General features: G+C 43.8%; 1 protein-coding gene across 5 annotated transcripts in view; it reads right to left on the reverse strand.

Annotated features, from left to right (window-relative positions):
- The window catches only part of LOC124143152 (1-phosphatidylinositol 4,5-bisphosphate phosphodiesterase eta-2-like), a 117,129-nt gene that overhangs the window by 70,006 nt on the left and 32,551 nt on the right, over positions 1–14,572 (reverse strand). For 2 of the 5 annotated variants that reach the window (XM_046511989.2, XM_046511987.2), the window contains exon 1: positions 12,173–13,073. The exons of 1 other annotated variant lie outside the window; for it this stretch is intronic. In XM_046511989.2, coding sequence (XP_046367945.1) covers positions 12,173–12,260 — 88 coding nt within the window. In that variant the 5' untranslated portion in view covers positions 12,261–13,073. Of the gene's footprint in view, positions 1–7,216; positions 7,343–12,172; positions 13,081–14,572 lie in introns of those variants that run through there. 2 more of the 5 variants (XM_046511988.2, XM_046511992.2) reach the window with 2 other exon arrangements.

Below are 14,572 nucleotides of genomic sequence, written 5' to 3' on the forward strand. Positions count from 1 at the left end.
TACCGACATGTTACTGTTGCCTCAAAGGGACTCAACCAGCACCTTAATTATAACACTCCAACACTAACATTCCTTGATACTTGCTACTGTTTCTGTTTAAAAACTGAAACCATTCGTTATTGTTAGTCTTCTGTTTGGGGAATAGCATTGAAATGGTTGTGGAGAGAATCGGGTCCTGTGCTAGTTCTCCACTGATGGTCCTTCCTCATAGTTCAGACTCGATTCACGACAATGGAAATATTGTTGTCAATGTGAAGTTCAAATCTTCGAGAAGTGTACCATAACTAAAGCACTGAATCTCATATCTCCCTCATAACCTCCGTGGTCTAGTGGGCAGAGTGTCTGCCTGGAGAGTGGAAGTCAGTGGTTCAACCCCTGGCCTTATCAAACCAAAATACATTAAAAGAAGGTACTTGTGATTCCTTCCTGGCGCTCAGCATAAGGGGCTAAAACAAGGACTGGTCGGCTCGGAGTCAGTACACTGTGTCTGAGTGGGTATCAATGTTAACCTGCGACACGGTACCTCAGCGGGCTGGCACTGGGTCAAGACCATTCTCCAGGCCCTGCCCCTTCATTGTTATTAGGTCATGCTTGACTGAACATGTTCTCCCCTTATCAAAAGTCTTCACCTCCGGTTTCAGAGCTATCAGCAAGTCTAATCTAGCATTTCAGTTCCTTTTCTTTCAAGTTCCCACTTTGCAATGCCATGTAAACCCTATACACCTGTACACTGTTATCTTTGCTCAAAATGCATACCATATTTTCTTTAGTATTGTGAACACAAAGCCTAATGTGCACCCCTCGAATCGTCACATGGAGACAAGCATGGGGTATTGGGGACATGTTCTGCCCCAGAATCCTCACAGGGAGACAAGCATGAGGTACTGGGAGACAAGCACAGGGTACTGGGGACTTATTCTGCTCCAGACTCCCCACAGGGAGACAAGCATGAGGTACTGGGGACTTATTCTGCTCCAGACTCCCAAAAGGAAGACAAGCATGAGGTACTGGGGACTTATTCTGCCCCAGACTCCCCATAGGGAGACAAGCATGAGGTACTGGGAGACAAGCATGGGGTACTAAGGTCTTATTCTGCCCCAGAATCCCCACAGGGAGACAAGCATGAGGTACTAACGTCTTATTCTGCCCCAGAATCCCCACAGGGAGACAAGCATGGGGTACGGGGGACTTATTCTGCCCCAGAATCCCCACAGGGAGACAAGCTTTAGTTACTGGGGACTTATTCTGCCCCAGAATCCCCACAGGGAGACAAGCATGAGGTACTGGAAGACAAGCATGGGGTACTAAGGTCTTATTCTGACCCAGAATCCCCACAGGGAGACAAGCACGGGGTACTAACGTCTTATTCTGCTCCAGAATCCCCACAGGGAGACAAGCATGGGGTACGGGGGACTTATTCTGCCCCAGAATCCCCACAGGGAGACAAGCTTTAGTTACTGGGGACTTATTCTTCCCCAGAATCCCCACAGGGAGACAAGCATGAGGTACTGGAAGACAAGCATGGGGTACTAAGGTCTTATTCTGCCCCAGAATCCCCACAGGGAGACAAGCACGGGGTACTAACGTCTTATTCTGCCCCAGAATCCCCACAGGGAGACAAGCATGGGGTCACGGGGGACTTATTCTGCCCCAGACTCCCCACAGGGAGACAAGCATGAGGTACTGGGAGACAAGCATGGGGTACTAAGGTCTTATTCTGACCCAGAATCCCCACAGGGAGACAAGCACGGGGTACTAACGTCTTATTCTGCCCCAGAATCCCCACAGGGAGACAAGCATGGGGTACGGGGGACTTATTCTGCCCCAGAATCCCCACAGGGAGACAAGCTTTAGTTACTGGGGACTTATTCTTCCCCAGAATCCCCACAGGGAGACAAGCATGAGGTACTGGAAGACAAGCATGGGGTACTAAGGTCTTATTCTGCCCCAGAATCCCCACAGGGAGACAAGCATGGGGTACGGGGGACTTATTCTGCCCCAGAATCCCCACAGGAAGACAAGCATGGGGTACTAAGGTCTTATTCTGCCCCAGAATCCCCACAGGAAGACAAGCATGGGGTACGGGAGACTTATTCTGCCCCAGAATCCCTACAGGGAGACAAGCATGGGGTACGGGGGACTTATTCTGCCCCAGAATCCCCAAAGGGAGACAAGCATGGGGTACGGGGGACTTATTCTGCCCCAGAATCCCTACAGGGAGACAAGCTTTAGTTACTGGGGACTTATTCTGCCCCAGAATCCCCATAGGGAGACAAGCATGGGGTACTGGGTCTTATTCTGCCCCAGAATCCCCACAGGGAGACAAGCATGGGGTACGGGAGACTTATTCTGCCCCAGAATCCCCACAGGAAGACAAGCATGGGGTACTAAGGTCTTATTCTGCCCCAGAATCCCCACAGGAAGACAAGCATGGGGTACGGGAGACTTATTCTGCCCCAGAATCGCTACAGGGAGACAAGCATGGGGTACGGGGGACTTATTCTGCCCCAGAATCCCCAAAGGGAGACAAGCATGGGGTACGGGGGACTTATTCTGCCCCATAATCCCTACAGGGAGACAAGCTTTAGTTACTCGGGACTTATTCTGCCCCAGAATCCCCATAGAGAGACAAGCATGGGGTACTGGGGACATGTTCTGACCCAGAATCTCCACAGGGAGACAAGCATGAGGTACTGGGTCTTATTCTGCCCCAGAATCCCCACAGGGAGACAAGCGTGGGGTACTGGGGACTTATTCTGCTCCAGAATCCCCACAGCGAGACAAGCATGGGGTACTGAGGACTTATTCTGCCCCAGAATCCCCACAGCGAGACAAGCATGAGGTACTGGGGACTTATTCTGCCCCAGAATCCCAACAGCGAGACAAGCATGGGGTACTGGGGACTTATTCTGCCCCAGAATCCCCACAGGGAGACAAGCATGAGGTACTGGGGACTTATTCTGCCCCAGACTCCCCACAGGGAGACAAGCATGAGGTACTGGGGACTTATTCTGCCCCAGAATCCCCACAGGGAGACAAGCATGAGGTACTGGGGACTTATTCTGCCCCAGAATCCCCACAGGGAGACAAGCATGAGGTACTGGGGACTTATTCTGCCCCAGAATCCCCACAGGGAGACAAGCATGAGGTACTGGGAGACAAGCATGGGGTACTAAGGTCTTATTCTGCCCCAGAATCCCCACAGGGAGACAAGCACGGGGTACTAACGTCTTATTCTGCCCCAGAATCCCCACAGGGAGACAAGCATGGGGTACTGGGAGACAAGCATGGGTACTGAGGACTTATTCTGACCCACAATCTTCATATGGAGACAAGCATGGGTACTGGGGACCTATTCTGACCCACAATCTTCATATGGAGACAAGCATGAGGTACTGGGAGACAAGCATGGGTACTGAGGACTTATTCTGACAGACAATCTTCATATGGAGACAAGCATAGGGTATTGGGGACATATTTAGACTCCCAATCTTCAAAGAGGACAGAAGTATGAGGTATTAGATACCTATTTCGACCAACAATCCTTAATATGTGATCCTTATCAATACCTTAGGCAGTGACACAGACACATGCAGTGTAATATTTGCTGTGTATTACTAATCATGTGCAGTACCTTCTAGTCCGTCAGAAGAGCACCTCCTGGCCATCATCAACATACGCACTATTGCTTCCATGCTGGTGCCACTCGGGGATCCCTCGACCTGGCTCGGGAGACTTAATTTGATCAACAATCAGTCTCTTGGTTCCGTGTCCTAGCACCAGTCAACAGAACTATCACGTGTCAAATCTACCCAGAATGCATTGTCATGTGTCTAAGGCTGCAATGCTTCAACAGGTTAAATTGATAACAAAACTTGCTTTAACTAAACTACCAGTCCTGCATGTCATCATGGCACCCCAGTGTGGCACCTTAGAAGTTACTCTGTTTGTTGTTTAATGCCGCACACAGCAATATTGATGGTACATATGTATCAACCAAGTCAGTGAGCCTGACCACCGATCCTGTTAGTCACATCTTACATCAAGCATAGGTTGCTGAAGACCAGCTGAAACCTGGACCTTCATGGGTCTTCTCAATCATGAAGAACAGTGTGTGATATGTGAGTGAGTGAGTGAGTGAGTGAGTGAGTGTGTGATATGTGAGTGAGTGAGTGAGTGGGTGATATGTGAGTGAGTGGGTGAGTGAGTGAGTGAGTGTGTGATATGTGAGTGAGTGAGTGAGTGATATGTGAGTGAGTGAGTGAGTGAGTGTGTGATATGTGAGTGAGTGAGTGAGTGAGTGAGTGAGTGATATGTGAGTGAGTGAGTGAGTGATATGTGAGTGAGTGAGTGAGTGAGTGAGTGAGTGAGTGAGTGAGTGAGTGAGTGAGTGAGTGAGTGAGTGAGTGATATGTGAGTGAGTGAGTGAGTGAGTGAGTGAGTGAGTGAGTGCCACTTTTATCAATATCTCAGAAATGTCACGGAGAGGGACAACAGAAATTGGCTTCACACACAAGTGAGGAATGGAACCTGATGTAAGGTGCCAAAATCAACCCCCCCTTCAGAGTATACCCGGTAGATTCTGGGAGCTCTATCCCCCTTTCCCAGAATCTACCCCCGGGGGCTATAATCTGGGAGTTCCAAGAATCTGCCCCAGTATAGATAATAATAAAGTGTTATCGAATCTAAAAATTCAAAATGTTGTTTTATACATGCAAAGAAGAAAAAATATTGTTTAAACTAATAAAAATTATCTTACAAATCACATTGTAGTTATGATCAATTTGTAAGATCGAAAGTTGGTGTTGAGAATTGTGTGAGGAAATGTCACACACCTATGTTATTGAACAAGCTTTAATATGCTTTGTGAATAGACCTAACTACTGTTGATTGCATGTAAAATCATTTTGAAACCAATTATATGTATGCACTTGTGTCTGTAAGTTCCTTTGTTTGGGGAGACATGTATCACCTTACATTCACCACGCTAAAAACTGTGTGAAACAAAAAGCAATATGCATGATGTTTTCTTTCTTTGTTTGTTTGTTTGTTTGTTTGCTGCTTGACGTTGCACTCAGAAATACTTCTAGACCAGGAAATCCAGTGATTAATATCATGAGCATCAAACCATTAAATTGGGATACGATGACATGCATTAACCAAGTCAGCCAGCTGACCACACGATCCAGTTATTTGCCTCTTAATTCAAGCATAGTCGCCTATTATGGCAAGCATGGGTTGCTGAAGACCTATTCTAACCCGGGTTTTCACAGGTCATATACATGATGTAAGCACAAAGCAAACCATTGATCACTGACACAAACACAACAGACTACACACAGAACATTGCATGACAACCGCTGTTGTGGCTCTCAATTAGTCATTTTCTATATATCTAAAGTGACAGAAAATATGAAAATTAAAAAGAAATCTTTAATTTTAGAAAAAACAATATTGTTTTTTGTCATATTCATTTACCATCTTACGGTGCCATTGATAAAAAAAAAATTATGTAAGGCAAAAAAAGAAAGAAAATATAATGCTTCTGGTGCTGCATCTTTTTCAACCCGTGCATCAGGCATCTTTGTTTTCTGGATATATAACCAAGGGCAGGTAACTCTTACCCACTCCCACCGAAACAAAAGTGAAAACAATAAATAGTGGGTGGGTGAGGTGACTGTAAATCAGTAGGTTCATGAGTGAGGTCAGAGAGTGGACATGTTGCTGTTTATCTTGTATTGTTTTGAGTAAATGAGTGAGTGAGTTGAATTTAACACCACTTTGAACAATATTGTGTTGGACTTCCAACTAACACATATGAAGACGACAATTTTTAATCCCCTCTACTGACTGTCAGTGAATCATATTGTTGCGTCATTTTAGGTCCATTTCACAAAGCAATCTTAACGCTAAGGTGATCTTAACTCCGTTACTTAAAGATCATCAAAGCGCTTTGATCGCTTTGTGGAACGTACGGGCCAAGAAACATAAAACTTTGTGGGGGACCTACAGTTCATAAACATACCACCATTGTGTTGAGTAAGCGAACCATACTGAGATTAATCCTGTCAACATTCCATCAACAAACAAAGAGTAGCTGTTTGTATCAAATACTGCCCAACAATGCCACAACCCATGTTGACTTTAGTGCTAAGATCACTTCAATATCCTGACGTTATCACCCACAACGCTGTCCAGCCACCTATGGACAGCAGGCCATGGAGGGTCGCCATGGGGCATCACTCAGTAGACATCATGCAGCCTTGAGGAGAGAGAGAACAGTCTTCCTGACTGGAACCCACCCCCAGTCTGATAACAATCATATTCCCTGCTTGAACCAGCTTGTTTACATTGATACTTCATACAGAAATATGTCAAGCATGCCATTTCTGTGTCGCCATTCACTGGCACACTACATTATTCAATGTAAGAACGCATTGAGTTGCGGCATTGAGTTGCTGCATTGAGTTGCTGCTCTGGTATTGTCAGGACACAGGGGTCAACAGTGGTTATTCTTGTGTGTGCCTGTATAGTGTGTACTCATATCCAGGTATAACAAACACCAGCTTCTTCAGTTCATTATTCAGGGGAGTAATAGTACTGTACACTCTGACACATCCAACATCTGTCTAATTCAAATTCTGACAGTTTCTCCTGGTCCCATACGCATATCCTCTCTGTCTAAAGGGCCGACCATTTGATATTCTAGGGGAGTAGCCTGGGATTTTAATGAAAAAAAATTGTCCCTGAAAATTTGTAAAAACAATAATTATTATGTATCAGACTATTGACAAAAAAAATTATCTGCCACAATATGACATTGTTGCAAGGTGTGTTTCTTTAAAAAAATTCAGGATCATACTTTTAAATTAAAAAAATAATTGTTTTTTGCAGCTGTAGCTGAACAAATATATAATCTTGATACAAAATCCCTTCTCAATACACACATTGCAGTAATGAAACAAAAGCAGAACCCACTGTCCCCATGTTTTCCTATAGACTGACGATCCACATTCTCAAAGAGATAAGTTCGCATCTTAGATACCGCTTTGCGACACTATGCGATACTGACTAATATATGAAGTGGAAAACCAGTTCACAACATTTTTACCGACTGAGCCAAAAATATAAGGACTCATGACCAAAGGGCCAAAATTTTACTGACTTGTGATCCCCCATTCGGACCCTCTTGAAGACAATTCGGTGATATACTCACTGTCATCAGTGACTGTGTGAGGATCCTCCACAGGATACATGTCATCATCATCAATGGATGGCTGCTGCATCGCACTGTCCATCACCACCAGCACGACACTTGCCAATGTTGTTCAATATAACCATAACTATACCATAAAATATTCTAGCTTTGACGCGTAACAAAACATGACCATGAATTTTAACCTTGTTTAAACTATCTTAGACGATGTATTTGTTATGCAGTTGCACAGTTTATGCAAATAGGACATGTGGTTATAGGATCCGATGTCAGAATGAATATAAACATGGGGCTGAATAGCTGGTGAATATACACATTTTCAGAGTAAACATAACAGAGTGGATAGAACCTGACCATACCTCCATGTCAGAATGATGAGATCTGATTGGTCCATGTGATCTTGATAAAATACTGTGTAATCTGACTCGGAGGGGAATAAATTTCTCAGTGGGGGAATAAATCTCTTATACCCCACCTAGAGCACTACATGCTGCACAAGGATTTCTGAGAGACAGAATATATCCTTTATACCCCACTTCAAAGCAAAAAGCTGCACACTTTTTCCGAGCCAATGGATGTCACGTGACATAGCGCAAGCAAACCTCAGCTCAATCGAACAGCTGTTTTCTATCAATTTTGAATGCACTTGAATTATTTTACAATATCATATTAAAACATATCGGTAAGATAAATTTGTTGAGGATCACTCAGGGTACATGGGGATTTATGTGTCCCTCGTTAGGTTTGATACCATGCGCCGGAGCCGAGTGGTATAAAACCTAATGCGGGATGCATAAAACCCCATCTACCACAAGTGACCTTGCTACAACTTATATTGTATAACACAGTGAATAGGACAATATATGTCCAAGAGAATATAAGATTGTATGGCAGGATGGATAGAACTTTGTATAACAGAGTGAAAAGAATAATGTATGTCCCAGTGAATATAAGATTGTATGTCAGGATGGATAGAACTTTGTATAACACAGTGAATAGGACAATATATGTCCCAGTGAATATAAGATTGTATGTCAGGATGGATAGAACTTTGTATAACAGAGTGAATAGAATAATATATGTCCCAGTGAATATAAGATTGTATGTCAGGATGGATAGAACTTTGTATAACACAGTGAATAGAATAATATATGTCCTGGTGAATATAAGATTGTATGTCAGGATGGATAGAACTGTGTATAACAGAGTGAATAGAATAATGTATGTCCCAGTGAATATAAGATTGTATGTCAGGATGGATAGAACTGTGTATAACAGAGTGAATAGAATAATGTATGTCCCAGTGAATATAAGATTGTATGTCAGGATGGATAGAACTGTGTATAACAGAGTGAAAAGAATAATGTATGTCCCAGTGAATATAAGATTGTATGTCAGGATGGATAGAACTTTGTATAACACAGTGAATAGAATAATATATGTCCTGGTGAATATAAGATTGTATGTCAGGATGGATAGAACTTTGTATAACACAGTGAAGAGAATAATATATGTCCTGGTGAATATAAGATTGTATGTCAGGATGGATGGACAAATATAATAAACCCTTTTGAGATTACTTACTCATTCCACTATAAACACTTCCGAATTCTTCTGTCCATTATATAATCTGAAGCAACATATTTGACATCCTCAATGAAACAAACTATGAAGTAAAACGTGAACAGAAACCACTAAAAACTTTTGAGATGACCCCCACATATGTATCATATAACAGGCCATCAAGGCCAATTCTAACAGTAATATTTCAAGACTTGGCTTTGACATTTTTTCAGAAATTATAAAAATTCACAATTCAATTATATTACTCAAATGTGACATCAAAGTTAGACACTTAACCATACAATCAACAATCCACATTGTTGCACGTGTAACCAGGTGTGCTTCAATGATTCACAATCAATACACTCTGCCACTTTAACAGTAACTCAGCCTGTGCACAAAGTCAAAGTCGATAGATAAATAAAGTCTGCACACATTCTGGTTCATCTGTCACCTGTTCGGGAAACAAAACCAACTGGAACATGGTTCCTGTAATTGAGTTATATTTTCAATTTTTCTGAAAGCCAGGACAAACTAATACAGACTGCTTGGAAGTCCCACCACTGACTTGAGATGCACTAACTCAGTCTGACATGTACACAGACATATGGTTTTGCAGTAATGTTCACATCCGGCAATGTTTCCTTCATTAAAAGAGACTGGACCATCCTGTGTAGACAAGAAAAACATACTGAGTCAACACACATGTGGTTCTCACTCCAACTAGACTTGCTCCGGCTGCAAAGTATTTTCTGGAATACATCAACCTGAACCATAATAGTTTGTGTGTTTGTTTGTTGTTTAACTCAGCAATATTCCAGCCATGGTGTGTTTGTTTGTTGTTTAACTCAGCAATATTCCAGCCATGGTGTGTTTGTTTGTTGTTTAACTCAGCAATATTCCAGCCATGGTGTGTTTGTTTGTTGTTTAACTCAGCAATATTCCAGCCATGGTGTGTTTGTTTGCTGTTTAACTCAGCAATATTCCAGCCATGATGTGTTTGTTTGTTGTTTAACGCCACACTCAGCAATATTCCAGCCATATGGTGGCGGTCTGTAAATAATCGAGTCTGGACCAGACTATCCAGTGGTTGACATCATGAGCATCGATCCACGCAATTGGGATGCAAAGACATGCATCAAGCACGTCGGTAAGCCTGACCACCCGATCCCATTAGTCGCCTTTTACAGCAAGCATGGGTTTCTGAAAACCCATTCTACCCCGGATCTTCACGGGTAGCATAATATTTATTGCAAGAGCATGAAACAAGGCATGTCTTTGAAGTGAGTGCTTAGGACTTCCTGCTGTTTTTGTTTACACCACATGTAACACACGCAACACCACGTCTGGGACACCAGCAACACCATGGCCAGGACACCAGCAACACCATGGCCGGGACACCAGCAACACCATGGCCGGGACACCAGCAACACCATGGCCGGGACACCAGCAACACCATGTCCAGGACACCAGCAACACCATGGCCGGGACACCAGCAACACCATGGCCGGGACACCAGCAACACCATGTCCGGAGCACCAGCAACACCATGGCCGGGACACCAGCAACACCATGTCCGGGACACCAGCAACACCATGGCTGGGACACCAGCAACACCATTGCCAGGACACCAGCAACACCATGGCCGGGACACCAGCAACACCATGGTCGGGACACCAGCAACACCATGTTCGGGACACCAGCAACACCATGGCCGGGACACCAGCAACACCATGTCCGGGACACCAGCAACAACATGGCCAGGACACCAGCAAACCCACGGCCGGGACACCAGCAACACCATGTCCAGGACACCAGCAACACCATGGCAAGGACACCAGCAACACCATGTTCGGGACACCAGCAACACCATGGCCGGGACACCAGCAACACCATGGTCGGGACACCAGCAACACCATGGCCGGGACATCAGCAACACCATGTCCGGGACACCAGCAACAACATGGCCAGGACACCAGCAAACCAACGGCCGGGACACCAGCAACACCATGTCCAGGACACCAGCAACACCATGGCTGGGACACCAGCAACACCATGTTCGGGACACCAGCAACACCATGGCCGGGACACCAGCAACACCATGGTCGGGACACCAGCAACACCATGGCCGGGACATCAGCAACACCATGGCCGGGACACCAGCAACAACATGGCCAGGACACCAGCAAACCCACGGCCGGGACACCAGCAACACCATGTCCAGGACACCAGCAACACCATGGCAAGGACACCAGCAACACCATGGCCGGGACACCAGCAACACCATGGCCGGGACACCAGCAACACCATGGCCGGGACACCAGCAACACCATGTCTGGGACACCAGCAACACCATGGCGGGGACACAACGAATAGTGCAGACATTGCACCCATATAGGGAATCAAACTGGGCCCTTGTAGTGACAAGCAAACCTTTAACCACTTGGCTACCTTATTACATCCATAAGAAAGTAGTAAGGATGCTGCTGTCCACACAAATCATTTACATTGATGCATCAGTTTTTTTAAATGGAATACTAACAATTTACACTGATGCATCTGTCTATTAAATGGAATAGTAACAATTTACACTGATGCATCTGTCTATTTGATGGAATAGTAACAATTTACATTGATGCATCTGTCTATTTGATGGAATAGTAACAATTTACAATGATGCATCTGTTCATCTGTTTAATTCATGGCACAAGGAACAATTAACATTGACGCATCTGTCTTTTTAATGGTATCATTAACAATTTACGCAGATGCACTAATGTCTTTTTTAGTGTATCAGGGACAATTAACAAAGAGCTGTTGAGAATGATAGTCTGAATAAGAGCCCCATCCCAGTCTATATCTGCAGCGGCTGTTCTGCCGGCAACAGTTTGGGGTTTAGATGTCAGAGCAGCCTTCCCTGCAGGAGTGTCTCACCACAATGGGTCTGGGGTTCATGGCGAACATTGAGTTATTGCATAGCATAATCTTTTCACAACAAGTGGGCACAAAGCTGTTTTCAACGCTATTCACTTACACCAGGTCACAGTGATACAGAAATTGAAGCTGTACCACCCTGGTGAAATCAGGAATTAAAACCTAAATCTCAGCAGATCCTGGCATAGCTAGGGGATGTAATTCTGTACAGGGTTGATTCAGGTTGTAGATGTTTATTAATTTTGTTAAACCTACAGAGCCCTATTCCGCAAAGCGATCTGAGCACTACGAATAGGAGTAAAGATCAACTTAGCGCTTAGATCACTTTGTGGAATTGGATCTAGGAAGGGTATGGTTCTGACAAACCAAGGATCATAAACCTGCTCATCACAGATTCAAACTCAAATCTTTTTAGGTTAGTCTGAAAGAAAATGACAATCTTTATTCAGTCATACTTACTTGGAACCAGGGATCCTAGAACAAACCACTCTCCAACAACATTATCATCTGAAGGTCGACGTTGTCGGGTCCCACATAAATAATCCATGACGAATAATACACGTACACTTGACCTGAATTCAATGTCAGACAAGAATCCAAGGTTTCAGCAATGTTAATGGTTCAGCAATGTCGATGACTGCCAGCCTCAATAGCTGATGATGTATCAATCACTTCCAATCAGCCCAAATGAGGTGTAAGTGTTCATATTTTCAGACATCAGCCGTGAATAAATCAAACACACTTTCACTGTTTTTCAATAGCGTTATCAGTCACCATTGATATTCATTTTTCTTGATATTGTAAACATCAATATCACCTGTTGAACACCACAATGCCCCACAGTCCCAAAAGTAGAACCTAAATTCAAAGTGATATTGTAACCCTCTTTGCAGACTTGTTGAATTATGCACTCATATTTTGTAACTTGTTCATTTCACTTCACGGTGTCTGTAACAACAGATCCGTTGCAGGTAACAGCAAATCCGTTACAGGTAACAACAGATCCGTTACAGGTAACAACAGATCCGTTACAGGTAACAACAGATCCGTTACAGGTAACACAGTCTACACAAACACATCACTGAATAAATCCAGGCCTATCACTAGCACAAGCCCAAATTCATGTTATAAATCCTGTTATCAAGCCTTGATACGATTTCACTGCTCTATATAGATCGACATCTGTGAAGATATACAAGCCTTACAGCATGATATCAACCCTGACAGGTCACGATACATGTACTGCAGACCAACCTGACAGGTAAAGTCCTATATATTTACTCCTGTATTGCAACTTGTCCATAGCAAACTACATAAAAGCACACACACACACACACATGGTAGAGTGAAGGCAGCCAGATATAGCTCACTCAGACCTTCCCACTGATAGGTCAAATCTCAAACATTCTTATCTCACAGTATGAGATTGTATATAGTCATTATACCATGACATACCTGGGAATATCGGGGTATATTGGACAGTATATCAGTGTATATAGCTATATGCACCACTGAAGTTAGATTTGTGTTCAGTGTGGATGGTGTTTTCATTGCTACAGCAGTGCATGTGTGGATTCAGCGCAAGGCTGTTAAAATGAAAGGGCAACCAGCTGTGGCAATGTTACTTACGCTTCAAGTTCAAGGTCACATAGATAAGAATATTTGTACATAGCAGTTTAGATAACATCACAACTTGTTGTCAATATGATATACTGGTAGACAATTAATGATTTATGACTTTAGAAAGGAACTTGGGCTTAATGCTGTGTTGAACAGGGTTATAAAGAGAATCTCGCCCGAGTGTTATTGACATCAAATGCATCAAGAGTCAACAGTTTAGGACTCTTAGGCTTCCCTAGAATTTTTTACACTTTTATCGAGTTTTGATATAGTTGTTATAAAAATACACAAGGGTGAGATTCTATTTACCATCCTACATCCTTCTTCCACCTTTTTCTGCAAGTAAACAGTAAAAAAAAAAGGGTCGTGGGTGTATGAAGCTAACCAGCTTCAGTGGGAGAGAGATTAGTGATGTCATTGGATTGTGATGTCATTGGATTGTGATGTCATTGGATTGTGACGTCATTGTACAAGCCTCAGAGTTTTCAACTTTCATTGACTCATGTTGATAAACTTTATACCAAAAGTCACGTGTGATATTCTCTAAATGTCACTCTGGATGATTGAGGGTGTTTAATGCTGTGTTGAATAGGGTCATATCTGAAACATTTTGCCATACTGACTTCAGAAAATGTGTGATTTCATAAAAAACATGAACATGCCAAAATGTCAATTTACAAATCAATAGTGTGTGTCCACCTCTGGTTGCGATGCAAGCAACCCATCTTCGTCTCATGGAATGGACCAGGCATCGCACAAAGTCCTGTGGGATATCTGTACATGTTTCGAAGTTCCTGGAGTGTCTGTGGAACACGTGGTTGACGTCGAAGGCGCCAATCCATCTCATCCCACATGTGCTCGATTGGTTAGAGATCACGGGAGCCAGCCGGCCAGGGGATGACATTCACGTTGTTTTGTTGAAGAGAATCCTGAACAAGTCGAGCAATATCAGGCCGGGCATTGAAAGGTAATGCCTGGGCCATGACGACGCAAAAACGGTAGAACAACAGGGCCGATGATCTCGTCACGGTAGCGCTGTCCATTGAGATTTCCCTCTACCACTATCAAACGGGTCCTCTGTCTTACTGTAATCCCACCACATACCATAACGCTGCCTCCCCCGAACCGATCTTCTTCCATGACACAATGATTGACGTAACGTTCACCTCGACGTCGGTACACTCGAATCCGTCCATCGCTATGGCTGAGGTGAAAACGAGACTCATCAGTGAATAGAAC

The sequence above is a fragment of the Haliotis rufescens genome, unplaced genomic scaffold (genome assembly GCF_023055435.1).
Source record: "Haliotis rufescens isolate VD_foot unplaced genomic scaffold, xgHalRufe1.0.p SCAF_6, whole genome shotgun sequence".
Lineage (NCBI taxonomy): Eukaryota > Metazoa > Mollusca > Gastropoda > Lepetellida > Haliotidae > Haliotis > Haliotis rufescens.